The 16,083-nt window shown below is 41.8% G+C and overlaps 1 protein-coding gene across 3 annotated transcripts in view; it reads right to left on the bottom strand.

Moving 5' to 3' along the window:
• Window positions 1–16,083, bottom strand: part of LOC136699109 (uncharacterized) — a 73,237-nt gene that overhangs the window by 19,270 nt on the left and 37,884 nt on the right. For 2 of the 3 annotated variants that reach the window (XM_066673570.1, XM_066673571.1), the window contains 7 exons: window positions 14,604–14,671; window positions 12,192–12,554; window positions 8,424–8,780; window positions 7,307–7,396; window positions 4,387–4,552; window positions 460–633; window positions 168–341 (listed from right to left, as the gene is read on the bottom strand). In XM_066673570.1, coding sequence (XP_066529667.1) covers window positions 168–341; window positions 460–633; window positions 4,387–4,552; window positions 7,307–7,396; window positions 8,424–8,780; window positions 12,192–12,554; window positions 14,604–14,670 — 1,391 coding nt within the window. In that variant the 5' untranslated portion in view covers window position 14,671. Of the gene's footprint in view, window positions 1–167; window positions 342–459; window positions 634–4,386; window positions 4,553–7,306; window positions 7,397–8,423; window positions 8,781–12,191; window positions 12,555–14,571; window positions 14,672–16,083 lie in introns of all 3 variants that reach the window. The other variant, XM_066673572.1, reaches the window with a different exon arrangement.

The following is a 16,083-nucleotide window of genomic DNA, read 5'->3' as shown; positions in this document are numbered from 1 at the left end:
GTGTCATTATTTACAGTGAGTCACAGTCACTCTTCAGAAACATAAACACAGCAAAGTTGTTCCAGTTCAAATTGGATTTACTCAGTCATTTTATAGAGTTTATATAGGAACATGTACAGGAAATATATATGTATTTGCACTCAATAATAAATTCACAGAGTATTTACCTGAGTTTCTCCAGTTTACAGTGTGAACTCCTCAGTCCTTCAGAGATCTTCTCAACTCCTGCATCCCTCAGGTCATTTTTACTGAGGTCCAGTTCTCTCAGAGAGCAGTTTTCTGTTTCTAAAACTGACTTCAGTGTTACACATGACTGATAGCCAAGTTTACACACAGGAAGTCTGCAAAAGGGAAAGAGTACAAACCCTTCAGTGGTGAATGCCTTCATTATTATATACAACAAACATCATATTTCTGTAATGTTGCTCTAAACTCCATAAAATAATCTTTAACACTGACCTGAGAGTCTCCAGTTTACAGTGTGGACTCTTCAGTCCTTCAGAGATCTTCTCCACTCCTGAATCCTGCAGGTCATTGTTACTGAGGTCCAGTTCTCTCAGAGAGCAGTTTTCTGATTGTAGAGCTGCAGCCAAAGTAGTAATGGACTGTTCAGAGAGATTACAGCCTGCAAATCTACAAGAGAAAGAGTAAATACAGTGATTAAAACTGACACAGACAGGGCACCCAGTTACTGATTCAGGTTCAGTATATTTTCAGCATTCTCTCTCTCTCTCTCTCTCTCTGGGTACTACTCCTTACAGCTGTTTTCACATACTGTAAACCTACAAACAGATGTGAACAGAACAAATCTTCTCAGCTGCAGAGTGTACAAAAATGATTAGATTCCTCTGGGTTCTTGTTTTGACTCTTCTTTTTATTGTTTGTATTTCAACACTAATCCTGGAAAAGGAGAACATTGTGTTATACATTAACGAACATGTCTTTAGTGTTATGGATTTACTGACCATACATGAACATTTAGAAATGGGCAAAACAAAAATTACTTGCTGAGAAGAGTCCTATGTGAATAGCTGTGTACATTTCACCTTATTTAATAATCAGACCATTTCTGAATCAGGGCCGGGAATACGTGTACACAACGGTATAGGAATGAGTTTCGGGTGATGGGGGGATGGGAATGGAAGGACATATTTGCTGAGTCAAAACCCCAAACCCAAAATATTAGCTATAAGCTTATAATGATGTGGAGCAGCATTTGATTAACATAAACTTTAGAGAGGGGGGCTGTGTCCCAAACAACACACTATGGAACTTTACATATCAGAGGCGATTGCTCTAAGACTGCAAGGGAAGGTCAACTTCCCCTAAAATGTCAAAAAATAAGTGATCAAATATATACTGTTGTGTGTACATGTCATTGAATAAATATGCACCACAACGCGCTCAACCTTTGTTCAGAATCAGCTTCTTATCACTGGTAAAGACGCAGCTGTCCTCTCAATCATTCTCACAGCAGTGCAGCGAAACGAGTCGAGTGATTGGATAAATGCTGGGCTTTGTCCCGCCCATCAGACGCTCAGTGTCTCTGGGGGTCTATGGGGCAGTGGGCTGGCCTCGGCTGGCCCGGATGCTCAGCTTCTGCATGATGATTGGATGATCTGTCTGAGGCTGAATCCCTTTTTGATTGACAGCGAAATGAGCGAATCAGCGATCCTTTGGTGTAAAGATCCGTGGGAGCATTACATTTTCATTCTGTTCTGAGTTTTTTTTTGTTAAAAACGACTAGCGACAAATCGAGCTTCTATTTCTGGTGGGGTTTTTTGTAGCTGCTTGTGTTTGGAGACTGACTTCTATCACTCTTTCTGACTTCTATCTCAGTTTCTGACCAGCGGGTGCTGCTGAGCCCCTCCACCGTCACAAAGCACTCACAGGCGGACACACTTCACATGGGCCAAGGCCGTTTAAGCAGCCTAGCTCTGCCGTCCATTGAGAGGACACTAGTCCAGTCCCTGGAAAAGACGCCTTGTTGGTACAACAGGGTCACTGATCATTTTCTTGAAAAGGAACAGAGGGTAGAACGTATAAATAACCAACACATTTTATGATGTAGGCCCAAATTGAGCTTCCCCTCCTTGAAAGGCCAGCATCCGCCACAGATATATATATATATATATATATATATACTATTCTTTGCAGCAGTGTGATGTTTGGGACACGGCCAGAAACTAACGTTAACTTGCTGCATGTTTAGAGCACTTTCTCACGACCTAAACACAGCTGATATTAACATTCACTAACTCTCAGATCCTCCTCTGTTTCCCTAACAGTTAAATACAAGCAGCTTTCATAACTGTAATTATCCCTCATTGTTATCTGTTGTGCTCTCGTTATTGACCTCAAACCCAGAACTTTATAAACCAGACTCTGACGGTGAAGCGGAGGCCAGTGAAGCTGGTGATTGGAGGCACCTTAACGAAGGCTGAAAGAAGACTCACTCTGTTTCTGACTCACTGTCAAAACACGTTAATCTCAGTGGTGCATTTTCAAAACAAATGTTTGTGAAAATAAACATAATTTTTTCTCTCAGTGGTATATAGATATATAGATTTTTTCTTTTTCGGGGTGGGTGGGGGGATGGAATTACTCGACAGAAAGAGAGTACCAGTCCATCACATACTCACACAGTCACTCACACACACACTCCTGTGAACAATATCACACAACCACTCCATCTATCAACATGTGTGTTTGGACTGTGGGAGCAAACCCACAGACACAGCTAATTCCTCACAGACAGCTGGTTACCGCGACACCATCGGCAGCTTCACTGTCAGGCGACTGGGGCAGCCAATGGTATTTGTATTGATTATGAAGTGTGTTTTAGATCACTGTCCTCCTGGGCAATCAAACAATGGTCTAATTTTAGCTTCCTGTCTGAGACAATCACATTCTGATTTAACATGTGTGTCAGTGAACAGTTGTCCAGGGTCTTTGTAAACAAGATCCAGCATCAAACTCCACAGGTGTTTGAAACACAATTCCTAAATGCTCTATTCTGGTCTCATCTGATAACAAAATAATTCCATTAATGTCCAGATACTGCTGTCCCTACAGTGTTTTGGACATTAACAGTGCTTTCTTCCCTCTATTTGCAACCCTTCCAAAAGACATGTATTATATGCAGTGAGGACTGTAGTTTTAGAGAAGAACCCGACAAAAATCTGCTGTAACTAATTCCCCAGCTGTGAACATGTGTGTGTTCACTGCCAATAATCTTCACCTGTATTAAATGTAGAGGTCAAGTTTTATTGCACTACATTTATTGTACAAAGACAATAAAATGTGAATTCAGTTTCAGTTGAACAGGAGTGACCTCTGACCTTCATGGAGGGCACCGTGGACGCAGCTGAAGCAGGAGACACTAAAGTAGTTTTAACCTGAAAAATATGATTTTGCCATCATTGTACTTTGTACTACAAATTCTTCTTCCATGGCAGTGAACAGACATCCAGAGCAGCGAGCAGCCATCCCTAGAGCCCAGGGAGGAGTTGGGGTTACATGCCTTACTCAAGGGCACATCAGCTCTGGATGTTGAGGGAGGAGACAGCGCTGTTCCTTCTCTCCCCCTGCCCTCAATTTCCTGCCAGTCACGGGGATCATAACTGCAAACTTCCCGCCCCAAACCCGCTTCTCTAAGCATTAGGATATTACTGTGTTCTAGGGGTCATTTTCATCAACAGTGTGTTTGAAGAACAGTGAGGAGCTGAGAGAGAAACACTGTCCTTTCCAGAAGGGGAATTCCAGATGTTTTTACAGAAGTCAGAGTGGTAAAGACTGTTTCTCTTGTATTGAACACTGCTGTTTTGTGGCCCGATGACAAAGTTCCTTCATTCATTCATTCATTCATTTTCTGTAACCTTATCCAATTCAGGGTCACGGTGGGTCCAGAGCCTACCTGGAATCATTGGCCGCAAGGCAGGAATACACCCTGGAGGGGGCGCCAGACCTTCACAGGGCAACACAGACACACACACATATTCACTCACACACTCACACCTACGGTCACTTTGGAGTCGCCAATTCACCTACCAACGTGTGTTTTTGGACTGTGGGAGGAAACCAGAGCACCCGGAGGAAAGCCACGCGGACACGGGGAGAACACACCAACTCCTCACAGACAGTCACCCGGAGCGGGACTCAAACCCACAACCTCCAGGTCCCTGGAGCTGTGTGACTGCGACATTACCTGCTGCGCCACCGTGCCGCCCAAGTTCCTTCATGGAGTCAATTAACTATCACACTGTGTGAAGGGGAGAGAACAGAGAGCTCTGTAACCTTTTCACAGTGGATGGTGTGTTTATAGAGTGTACTATTCTTTCACTGGTCTGTATCTCCATTAGTTAATGATGTATATGTGTCACTCACGGAGCTGTTCTGCAGTTAGAGATCGCTGGGATGAGTCTCTGATAACCCTCTTCTGATGTGCTGTATTTCTTCAGGTGCAGCTCCTTCCTCACTTTCTCTGAATGGAGACGGAAGTAGGCTATGGCTGAGCACTCTGCAGGAGACAGCTGCTTTTTAGAGCGTCTGTCTGGAGTTAGAGAGACAGAGGGAGACACTGCTGTCATTAACTGACTGTAACTTACTGAATAAACCACTCTCTCTGAAAAGGACCTGAAGAAGAACACTGACAGCGAGTTAATTCTATAAAAGATTTGCTCATGTGTCACTACTCAAAACAGTTCTGAAGGCAGCGCTGCCTCTGAGGCAGAGCAAACATTATCACTCAGAGAATAATCAATTAAAATAAACAATAGGTGGAGCTTGTTTTTAGAACTTGTTAGCAATGTACATGGTAACACTGGTATGAATGCTTTCTATTAAATAAGATAATTCTTTTTTGCTGTTGTTATTTATTAAGTTTTGTATTTACATGTCGGAATTGAAGACCTGCCTCTGAACTGCACCTGATGATTTGAAGCTTTACTGTTTTATGTCGTTTTATGTCGTTAAAATCTCCACCCAGTTCCTGCTAAGCTTGTTCATCCCCACGTTTTATCTGCCAACAATTGCATTAATTCTGTCCTAAAGACTGCACTTCTTTCACAGCTATTTTGAAAAGTACACCAGTATTTCACAGTGAAACTGAGCAGTGATGGTTTGGGTAGTGGTCTGTGTGTGTGTCAGAAACACACACACACACATTGTGCGTGTGTGCGTGTGATCAGTGTGTGTATAAAGTGTGATCTGTATTCACTCTGTACCTCACTGCCCTGTTTCTGACAGCACTAACTGATTTACTAATGAAGTGGTGACTGACACTAACATGAACACTACAGACTGCAGGGGGCACTGCTGTTCTGAAGAGTCCACTCGTCCTGAAGGGTAAAAGTCAGGGGACTTTAATATAAACACTAGGTATCTGTTCATTTTGGTGTGAAATCTGTGTTGTTCGGACACACACTCTGTTCTGTACTGTGAAGGGTCCAGGAGGAAAATCTCGGTGATTAAATGTCTGTAGACTGTCCAGAGTCTAAACACTGTTTATACCACAGTTAGCTCTCAGTCTGACTGGTTGAAAAGATTCTGACTGTGCTGATATTCCTGAAACCAGCATGATTCATTCACAACAAAACTGTTTCACTGCTCTGACGTGTTGATAAATAATGTCTAGCATTCTGCCCTTAACCCTTAGATGTTCAGTACTTCAGCTATCGGATACTAAAAGGGAAATTAATACAGTTATTAGATAATATTTTACCTGCAGCTCATTTGGTCAGACTTTGAAGGAGAGTGACCACAGACACACATCACATTTAGTATCTTTTTTTAGTATCTACCACAACATTAAATTGTTCAGATCGACTGCTGTGAAGAAGAACTAAACACTTAAACAGGCTTTACTTGGTGGTGATATATAAACAATGTTCTTTTGTACTGTTTGTGGGGGACCTTGACTCCCCCAGTAGTTCTCTGTTGTATTCATCTTAAGTGTGATTCCAGATCTTAGGGAGTGACAAGAGTTCAGTTTGAAGGGAGGAGACCATAGTTTATCACTGCACAGGAAGTTGACATTGACCCAGTAGTCGTCATGTTTCATTTTAAACACGACACCAACCTGATGTTTATTGAATCACATTAATTCCCATATTACACACTGTATGATACATGACTGCAGTTCATTAGTTTATTTTAGATAGAAAATTATCATCTAAGTCTTTTATGTGATGTTTTTCTGAATGAAGGGATTTAACCCATTGAAGTTCCCTTAGCTGATATCCTGTGACTAGTGTGGAATATGAGGGCACTGCTAAGGGACCCTGTGAAATAGAGTGCAGCCTATGATTTGGGCTTTAAATGTTGATGCATAAAGTCTCTGTTCACCCTGCATCATTAAGTGTGATTCAGTGTACAGTAAATACATTTGACACAGTTCAAATCCCACATCTGGGGAGAATGAGCTGCTGAACAGTGTGGGGGACTAGTGTGTGTTCTCCTGGGCTGGAGGCTGGTGTCTCTGATGAAGTATTACACCTAAAGTAATAATTATTAAAGTCAGAACCCAGAACAAAGAGTACAAAAGAGTTTAGGAATATTCTCAAAGACTCAGCCGAGTTTTTATTTGCTTGTTTGTTACTTGTAGAGTGTGTCTAATTGGTGCTGGTGCTAAGTGTTATTTTATATTTTGTGTTGTTTTCACACTGTGTTGTGTATAATCTGTGAATGTACTTTAGCACCCTGCTCATTCACAGCTGTAGTTCTCATGATTTTACTGAGACACAGATACAGCAGAGTGATGAGACGTGTCCCACTAATAAACCCCCTTCTCACTGAAGTGTCCTGTGTGTGCTGTGTCTGTGCTGGAGTGAGGAGAGATACAGGCTTCTTTCCTTTAGTTTGCAGAACTGTATAAAGCAGTCGAACAATCGATACATAACACAGTAACACAATGACTGTGATGAATCTGCACCTGCCTTTGGCTCGAGCCTGTCACTGAATCACAGCCGTGATGTTATTCACAATAAAACACTCCCTGTTTTGTTCCACTGCTTCATCAGATCTCCACAACCACAAAACACAGACCACAGAACTGAAGATATTACACTGATACAGTGGACCGCAGTGTTCCTGAGAGTCTGGGACTGTTTTACCTTTTACTGCAGCTGCTTCAGAAACACAGCATTATAAATAGAAACAGCTGGATCTGATTTAGTGAAGAGACCGACAGTCAGGAAACTGAAGGTAGAAACAGTTACATGTAAACACTAATACTGAGGTGGACAGGGGAAGGGAAATGTTTATTAAGATCTATAAATGTAATTAATGATGTACGAGACTGAATTACCTCTGAGGAGCCACACTGTAACTGCAGCCAATGTAACGACAGAAAGTGAAATACAGATGAACACAATCTTCCAGGAGTGAAAACCTCTTCCTGAAACACACACCACAGAAAAACCACATTAATAATGAAAACTATAGTCAGCTGTGGACAGAAGCAGTAATGATGTGTTCAGCTCTGATTTGATCCAGAAAACTCAAGTCCAGATTCAGGAATGTGAACAGTACGAATAGAATCCCATCTCAAAACCTCAAATACATCCAGAAAATTAGGAAAAACAGGAAAATTAATTACAGAACCTCCCTCAGAGCTCCAGTCTACAGGATCATCATCCACTCTCACACCCAGACACACACACTGTATGATACTAGAGTGTCATGTTTTTTGGGGTGTTTATTATAATTATAATTTCCTCCATTTGAATTTGCTTTATTTTATTATTTTTACCAACAGCTAATGAGAACGAACTGCATCTAAACATTTACAAACATTTCCTTATTGTCTATCGTCACATGTTAAATTCAGTAAATAATCCGTCACTGTGCAGGAGTGTGTTCTCTGTAGATGAACGCTGTTTGTATCTCCATGGTTTTCACCATCACAGGACACTGCAGTGACTCAGTTCACTAACACTGGACACAGCTCTGAGTTCTACATTTTCACATCACAGGACACTGCAGTGACTCAGTTCACTAACACTGCACACAGCTCTGAGTTCTACTTCACATCACAGGACACTGTAGTGACTCAGTTCACTAACACTGCTCACAGCTCTGAGTTCTACTTTCTCATATCACAGTACACTGCAGTGACTCAGTTCACTAACACTGCTCACAGCTCTGAGTTCTACTTCACATCACAGGACACTGCAGTGACTCAGTTCACTAACACTGCTCACAGCTCTGAGTTCTAATTTCTCACATCACAGGACACTGCAGTGACTCAGTTCACTAACACTGCACACAGCTCTGAGTTCTACTTTCTCACATCACAGGACACTGCAGTGACTCAGTTCACTAACACTGCACACAGCTCTGAGTTCTATTTCACATCACAGGGGGTGGTAGGAATTATGACCAATGAGGAATACAATGTTTACAATAAACAGTAATGTTCTTACCTTTGACTTCAACACGAACAGATGTGTCCACATACCACAAGTCCCACTGAACGAAACACTGGTAAACTCCCTCATCAGACGCTCGCACTGAGGAGAGTTTCAGTGATGTGTTTCCATTCCTCAGCTCTTCTTTAAACAGAGCTGTCCTCCCTCTGTACGACTCCATCTGCCCATCATTCCTGTCAATTAATCTCTCATACAGATGAACTAGTGTGTCAGACTGAGTCAGTTCCAGTCTGGACCACTTTACTCTCATGATCTCAGCATTGCCTCCAGGGCGGAGAGAACAGGGAAGAACCAGATCTTCACCAGCTTCAACAACAAGAGCAGCATCTGCACCGACTACTCTAAAAGGCCCTGGAAAAAGAATAAATCAATCAACAAAAATTTCAGTGTAAGTCTTAATTTTTCTCCTTCCTTTCCACAGCCCTGTTTCTCCTGAGACAGGACTACAGCAGAGGTGTAAATACAGTGATGCTCCTAGTGACACTTTTTGAGCTTACACTTCACACACAGCAACTTCAGACTGTTCACACACATATTATTAAACATTGATTATTAAGGAGAAATAAATCATCTTGCTCTGATCCACACTGCAGCTGGGACTCATTCTCACCAATAGCTTACTCACTGTGTTTGGATTCAGAGGGTGTTGTGTATTTCAGTTTTAATATTTTAATGTTCGTAGACTGGAGCAGAGCCTCTCTTAACGCTGCTCCACAGCTCTTCGTCAGGGAAGAGGAACTGTACATGAGCAGGTGGATAATGGAGTGAAATAAAGTTTTTGACCTGAAACTTCACTGACAGTTGGATCAGTGAATCATAGTCTGTGACCCGGTCTCTGCTGCTTTCTGTGAACTATGGACCACAAGTGATCACTAAACACTTCAACACCATCAGAGGAGAACACTAAACATTAGATTTACTTCTGCTGGTTCTGATTGGTTCAGGGGTCAGTCTGATGGAGTGTATGTTGATCTGACTCAGTCCTGCAGTCTCCTCCTCTACAACGTAGAAATGTCACTACACTTTTACTCTCAGGACCACACCCAGGCGCTGGTCCAGTCTGTGTTCACCTCAAGACGCCACTGTAATTCACTTTTCTCTGGGCTTCCTCAGTGGGACATCAGACCCCTTCAACTTATATAAAACTCAACACTCAGATCTCAGTTCTCTCATGTTTCTCCACTGCTGTGCCCCTTTCACCCGCTTCAAGTAGCTGCCTGAATCAGATTTAAACCCTTACCCTCACCAACAAAGACAAGACTGGACCAGCTCCTCCTGGAAAGATGGCAACAGTCAAAACTCGATCTGTGCCTCAAGTGCTTTGTGCCTCAAGCACAGCTCAGCCTTAACCATCATCCTTCATGTCATGTGGGAGAGACTCTTCTCAAGACTCTTCTCTGACCCGGTTCCCAGATGATGGACTGAACTTCCACTGACTGTCCAAATTACAGTCATTCATTGTCTCTCATTGTTTGAACCACAGAGTCACATTTATTAAATACAGAATAGTTCTCTAGCACAGGTATAAGCACTGAGTGTGGCTTCATATTACACTTGTGTTTATTGTGTATTTCTCTTTAGGCCACAGCACTGATGACTGTATTTTGTGTGGTCTTATTTAAGGAACAGCTAATAAGCCACTATTTCCATTAACAAGGATGCATTTGCTGAAATGATAAAGCACTTTTGTAACTCGCTCTGGATGAATGTCGTCTAAATGCAGAAAATGTATTAATAAAATTAATTAAATCGTATAAATCATTAAGCAAATTAACACTTAAACTGATGACATTGCAAACCTCACAGCACTGAAGAGGGCAAGAAAACACAGGACATGTAGTTACAGTTGTTACCAAATAAGTATAAAGTTTATTACAGCACTAAAAGAATATTATACAGATATTACCACAGGAAAAATATATTATTATTATGAAAATATTAAAGAGCTCTACAGAAGTATAATTTCTTAGAGATCTTATTAGTAAGAGTTGCCAGATGTTAAATTACTGACCAATTAACTGGACTTTGTGATGGTCCTTCAGTGTCCATTTCCTTTCCGCACTGTGTTTGAATGACTGAACTCAGAACAGTCCAGGTTCAGAAAATCACTTAAACTACACTCACTGGGCCTTATTCATGAAACACAAGCAGAATGAATTCAAAATGTCCGTTGGTACAAACACAATTTACACCTGCTCCTAAAAGAACATTTAAAGTGTGCATAATGTTCAAAAGATGATTAAGGTCTCACCTGACATGTCTGAACTTTCATTAAATGTCATTAAAAATTATTAAATTGAACTATGAACTAAATAAATAAATAATAATTAAAAATCAAACATATTTTCACAAAGCGTTCTCTTCCTAAAGCAGCCTGTTATTCAGAGTGAATTCCAGTAACTAAAGGGTCATTGTTTGCTAAATGTTGTTACTCATGTGGTCAGTCACTTAATGCAGATTATTCCAATATAAAAGAGTTTAGAGTCTATGACACACACCTGTGTAAAGGGCTGATGTTGCTCTGCCTCTGGGATAAAACAGACAGAGCTCTACAGAGAGAACTTTAGCGTTTTTAGGGATGATAAGGCGTTAATTCATTGAGAGATGTCTCTGTGGTTAACTGCTGTAAACGATCAAATCCATTCTTTCCCCCTTTGTGCAACATCTTAGAACCAGATTAGAAAAGAGACCCCAGCAGATCCCATGTTGTTCTCGAACCTGATCAGATGCTGTCCGTACTTGGCTCTTTGGACACTGGAATGGTACAGACAGGAATATCTAAGCCCTCAATCTTCCAAACTTCATCCTGGGAATTTTAAGCATTGTTAAACTTGACGCACTGCCACTGGTGCAAGGTTGTGCGGACCAAAATGAGGCAATCACAGTCCCTGAGTCTTGTGTGTTGCCTGCTCTCTGTCGTTGTGCGCAGTCTTGCACCTCTGATAACTGCCTCATACAATGAACACATTTGAAGGAGCTCTTGCAAATCACGAACAAATCCTCAGGTATTTATCCCTCTGTGACAGACTATGGAGAAAGTCAAATGGCGCAAACTCATAGAAGGAGGTTGTGTCAAAAACACCTTTAGCTCACCATGCAGCTTCCCACGCCTTTAGCAGAATAGTGCAGGAGAAACTGCAGTGAACGTGCAGCACTGTGCACCTTTGCAGAGTACTCTGTAACAGGCTTTAGACGACATAATCCATCTAATGCCTCATTATAAGTTCCCAAAAGTGAACAACAAATATACACAGAACAAAATGCATTTATGAATCTGGTGGAAGGTTTTTTATGAATGAGTCCCAGAGTCTGTCATTGTACAGGAACACCATCTGTGTTAATTAATGTTATACTGATTACGTAGTGACTTTCTGTAAAATGCCCCACCACAATTATGTCACGACAAATAGCAGCTGTTCCTCCAGAAGCCAAAAGAGTGAGGAGAAAAGAGGCGGGGCTAAAAGGCAGCTGGTGTTGCTCTTTAATAACATAATGAAATGATAAATCTCTTTTTTGGAGCGTTTGTGTACAGTAGGCGGATCTTCAGCAACTGAATGGAGTGAAGTTAACCAACCTTCTAAAGAGCACCCGAATGCAGCATAACTCCAATGACAGATAAACAGACAAATTAATCATAGGCCATAAAAGGACCACAAGAAGAGACACATCTAATAAAGACACATAGTATGAAGGGACTCTACAATCAGTTTTACTGTGGAAACATAAGACAAATAGCCCAAAGAAATCAAACATTACACTCACCTATAACTTCTACATGAAGAGTGGCGTCATCGTACCAGGAAATTGATTTGTCCTCAACGTAACACTGGTAATCTCCTTCATCAGTAGATCGGACTGAGTAGAGTTTCAGTGATGTGTTCCCTCTCTTCAGCTCTTCTTTAAACAGAGCTGTCCTCCCTCTGTACGACTCCATCTGCTGATCATAATTATCTTCATGATCTTCATACACATGAACCAGTCTGTCGACCTCACCCTGATATATTCTGATCCACTCCACTCTCATATCCACAGCACTGATGTTGGGTTGGAGAGAACAGGGCAGAACCTGGTCTGTACTATATTCTACCACTAGAGGAACATCTGGACCAACTACTTTAAGGCTCCCTGAAATGAAGAACAACAACATAATATTATTAATACATTAATAGTTCTGTACAAAAATGCAGTTTGAGTTCTTTTGCTCTGTTCCAGTGAAACAGATTCTGACTTACTGCAAAGTAAAATAATATATTAAATATCTGGTCTGTTATATTCTTATAGAGTTAGATGCTGGTAAACCAGGAAAAAATGGTGTAAAACAAATGTCTGTAATTAACCAGCTCAAACTCACACTCACACACACACAAGAAAAACTATTCTCCAAGAAAATGTAAAGAGACTAAAGGCTACAGAGCAAAGAATCAGTGACCACTCTTTAATATAAATCACAGCTTTCTGTCAGAAGCAGCCAAATGAGATTTGTCTGAGTGTTTGTTTCAAACTCAAGCCTCTTATCGGCCAATCACAGTACAGCACAGGGGCCGACTGCTAGCATTTCTGCAAGGATTTCTACTTTTTGAATTGCAGTTTAAAACATGTACAATATACATATTGCTTCCATAATTCACCAGGGTCTAGTGACATATTAACGGTTTTATCAGGCGATGTAAACACAGTGTCGCTACTGAGTTCAGAAAGTAAATTACAATATTGTTATGCTAAAATATGGGTTCAATCTCATACCTAACTCTCACTCTTTCTCTCTCTTTCTCTGCTCACAGCAGAGGAAACTGGAGTAATTTTAGACAACGGAGAGACTCTAAATTTTGAAAAGCATGAACCGAGATAAGGATGATGCCCTATTCTTGCTCCATAGGAGGGTAATATTGTCTCATTTTTGTTGTTACTGATCACTTAAGGTGTAAATGTCTCCAAACTCAGGAGACGGCTAACTGCACACGGCATACGCACTGATGACAAAATCTGTGGTGAAACAAAACACAAGAAAAACCAAAAAGCAAGAAAAGAAAACACTAAAATAGGACAAGGCTGACTGGAGATAGACTTCTCTGTGCAGGGCAGGGGTGGAAAGAGTCCTGACAACTCCTACTTCAGAAAGAGTACAAGTTTTATATATTATTAACTCAGTCTATTAAATTAATAAGATTCTCATGTCTGTGAATGGGGCGGCACACTGGTGCAGCAGGTTAGTGTCGCAGTCACACAGCTCCAGGGGCCTAGAGGTTGTGAGTTCGATTCCCACTCCGGGTGACTGTCTGTGAGGAGTGTGGTGTGTTCTCCCTGTGTCTGTGTGGGTTTCCTTCGGGTGACTATCTGTGAGGAGTGTGGTGTGTTCTCCCTGTGTCTGTGTGGGTTTCCTTCGGGTGACTGTCTGTGAGGAGTGTGGCGTGTTCTCCCTGTGTCTGCGTGGGTTTCCTCCGGGTGACTGTCTGTGAGGAGTGTGGTGTGTTCTCTCTGTGTCTGCGTGGGTTTCCTCCGGGTGACTGTCTGTGAGGAGTGTGGTGTGTTCTCTCTGTGTCTGCGTGGGTTTCCTCCGGGTGACTGTCTGTGAGGAGTGTGGTGTGTTCTCTCTGTGTCTGCGTGGGTTTCCTCCGGGTGCTCCGGTTTCCTCCCACAGTCCAAAAATACACGTTGGTGGGTGGATTGGTGACTCAAAAGTGTCCGTAGGTGTGAGTGTGTGAGTGAATGTGTGTGTGTTGCTCTGTGAAGGACTGGCGCCCCCTCCAGGGTGTGTTCCTGCCTTGCGCCCAATGATTCCAGGTAGGCTCTGGACCCACCGCGACCCTGAACTGGATAAGGGTTACAGATAATGAATGAATGTCTGAATGAATTAATATGATGTGGGAACAATTCTTTTCACATAGGAACTGAGAATGTGGGAACATTTAAGGCTTAACTTAAGTCTCATTTTCTCATTCCTTATTAAGATCCTCCCACATATTACACTTTTCTCATATATATGTATGTATAGATGAAGAGTTTATTATTATAGCTATTTCTTCTACATAATATAAAAGGTAACATTCAGCAAGATGTGCCTCTAATTTGGGAAAAATTATAACAAAAGAAAAAAATCAAAAGTATCAGCCAGTGAATTAAACTCTATAATATAATTTCTTACTCTCAGATTGGTTCAGTAACGTGGACATGTACCTGCTGCAGTCTCCATGAAGCCAGAGATGATCAGGATCACACTCAGAGTCCCACTGAGAAACTTCATCCTGAAAGAACAGTGAAGGTTCTGCTTTACTGGGTGTAGATTTACAGGAACAGAGCACATTAATAAACACTTCTGTAAACGGGTCAGTTTAACAGTGTGGATCATTTCCTACTGCAGTCCCTGGACAGTTACAAGACGACTGACCCACACTCATTACACTACACAAGACATGAATGATCCCTACAACAAAACAGGAGCAGGTCTAAACTGTAGAAACAGCACAGTGCTGCTGTCTGAACTCAACTGAACCAACGAGGAACTACTCTAAAGATCCACTGACCGTATGGAGCCTGAGGAGTCACTGACTCCACTTCATTAAATTAAACTTTAGTGTATGAATATATCAGGAATTAACATTTTAATTATGTTGTTTTCACAAGATCAATATAAAGTTTTACTGAAATCTATATTCAGGAATTTAGTGTATTTATGTGTTTATGAAACATGTGTTTATTTGTAAAATAGAAAACCATCAGAAAATAAAGAGCACATTAACTGTAATATATTTAAGTGTATTGACATCACACAGTGTCAGTCACTCACTCTTTATGAGACAGAGCTTCATCCAGATTCACTTGTGTCTCTCACTGACTCCAGTACAAACCTCCTCTAAACAGAGTGGGAATAGACCACAGTGATGTTCTGACGCAGCAGGACAGACCTCGTGTCTCTGAGTGTGTGCTGCTTTACACACAGCACAGTGTACATCCTGCAGTAGTTTAGAGTCTGGAGCCGTTCTGTCCTCAATCATCCACCACAGAGTCTGTGCTGATCAGCCACGACGTAACTGACCACAGTCTGTTCTCTCTCTCTCTCTCTCTCTAACCACAGTCTGCTCACTCTCTAACTGACCACAGTCTGCTCTCTCTCTCTCTCTCTAAGTGACCACAGTCTGTTCACTCTCTACCTCTCTCTCTCTCTCTGACCACAGTCTGCTCTCTCTCTAACTGACCACAGTCTGCTCTCTCTCTCTCTCTCTAAGTGACCACAGTCTGTTCACTCTCTACCTCTCTCTCTCTCTCTGACCACAGTCTGCGCTCTCTCTCTCTCTCTCTAACTGACCAGTCTACTCACTCTCTACGTCTCTCTCTCTCACTGACCACAATCTGCTCTCTCTCTCTGCGCATGTGCGGTGTTGAGTGGCGGTGCGAGACTAACGTGTGAGCGTTTTTTTTTTGGCTTTTTACCTGAAAACTTTATTTATTACTTAATTCAATTTGCCGTAGAAACATCTACGGTTTATTTAGTCCGTGTGCGCGGTTTAGTGAAATTTTCTGCCGCGTGGAGCCTGCCTCCGGCTGTTTGCTGGAAGCATGGCGGCTCCTAACAATAAAATCTACGAGAGTTTACCTCCACGGCGTTAAAGTGGACTGTAAAGTGAGCGTGGAGGAGTGCTGTTCGGCGGTGGGAAAA

This window comes from Hoplias malabaricus, chromosome 6 (assembly GCF_029633855.1).
Source record: "Hoplias malabaricus isolate fHopMal1 chromosome 6, fHopMal1.hap1, whole genome shotgun sequence".
Classification (NCBI taxonomy): Eukaryota; Metazoa; Chordata; class Actinopteri; order Characiformes; family Erythrinidae; genus Hoplias; species Hoplias malabaricus.
This window is presented reverse-complemented; position numbering and strand designations above follow the sequence as displayed.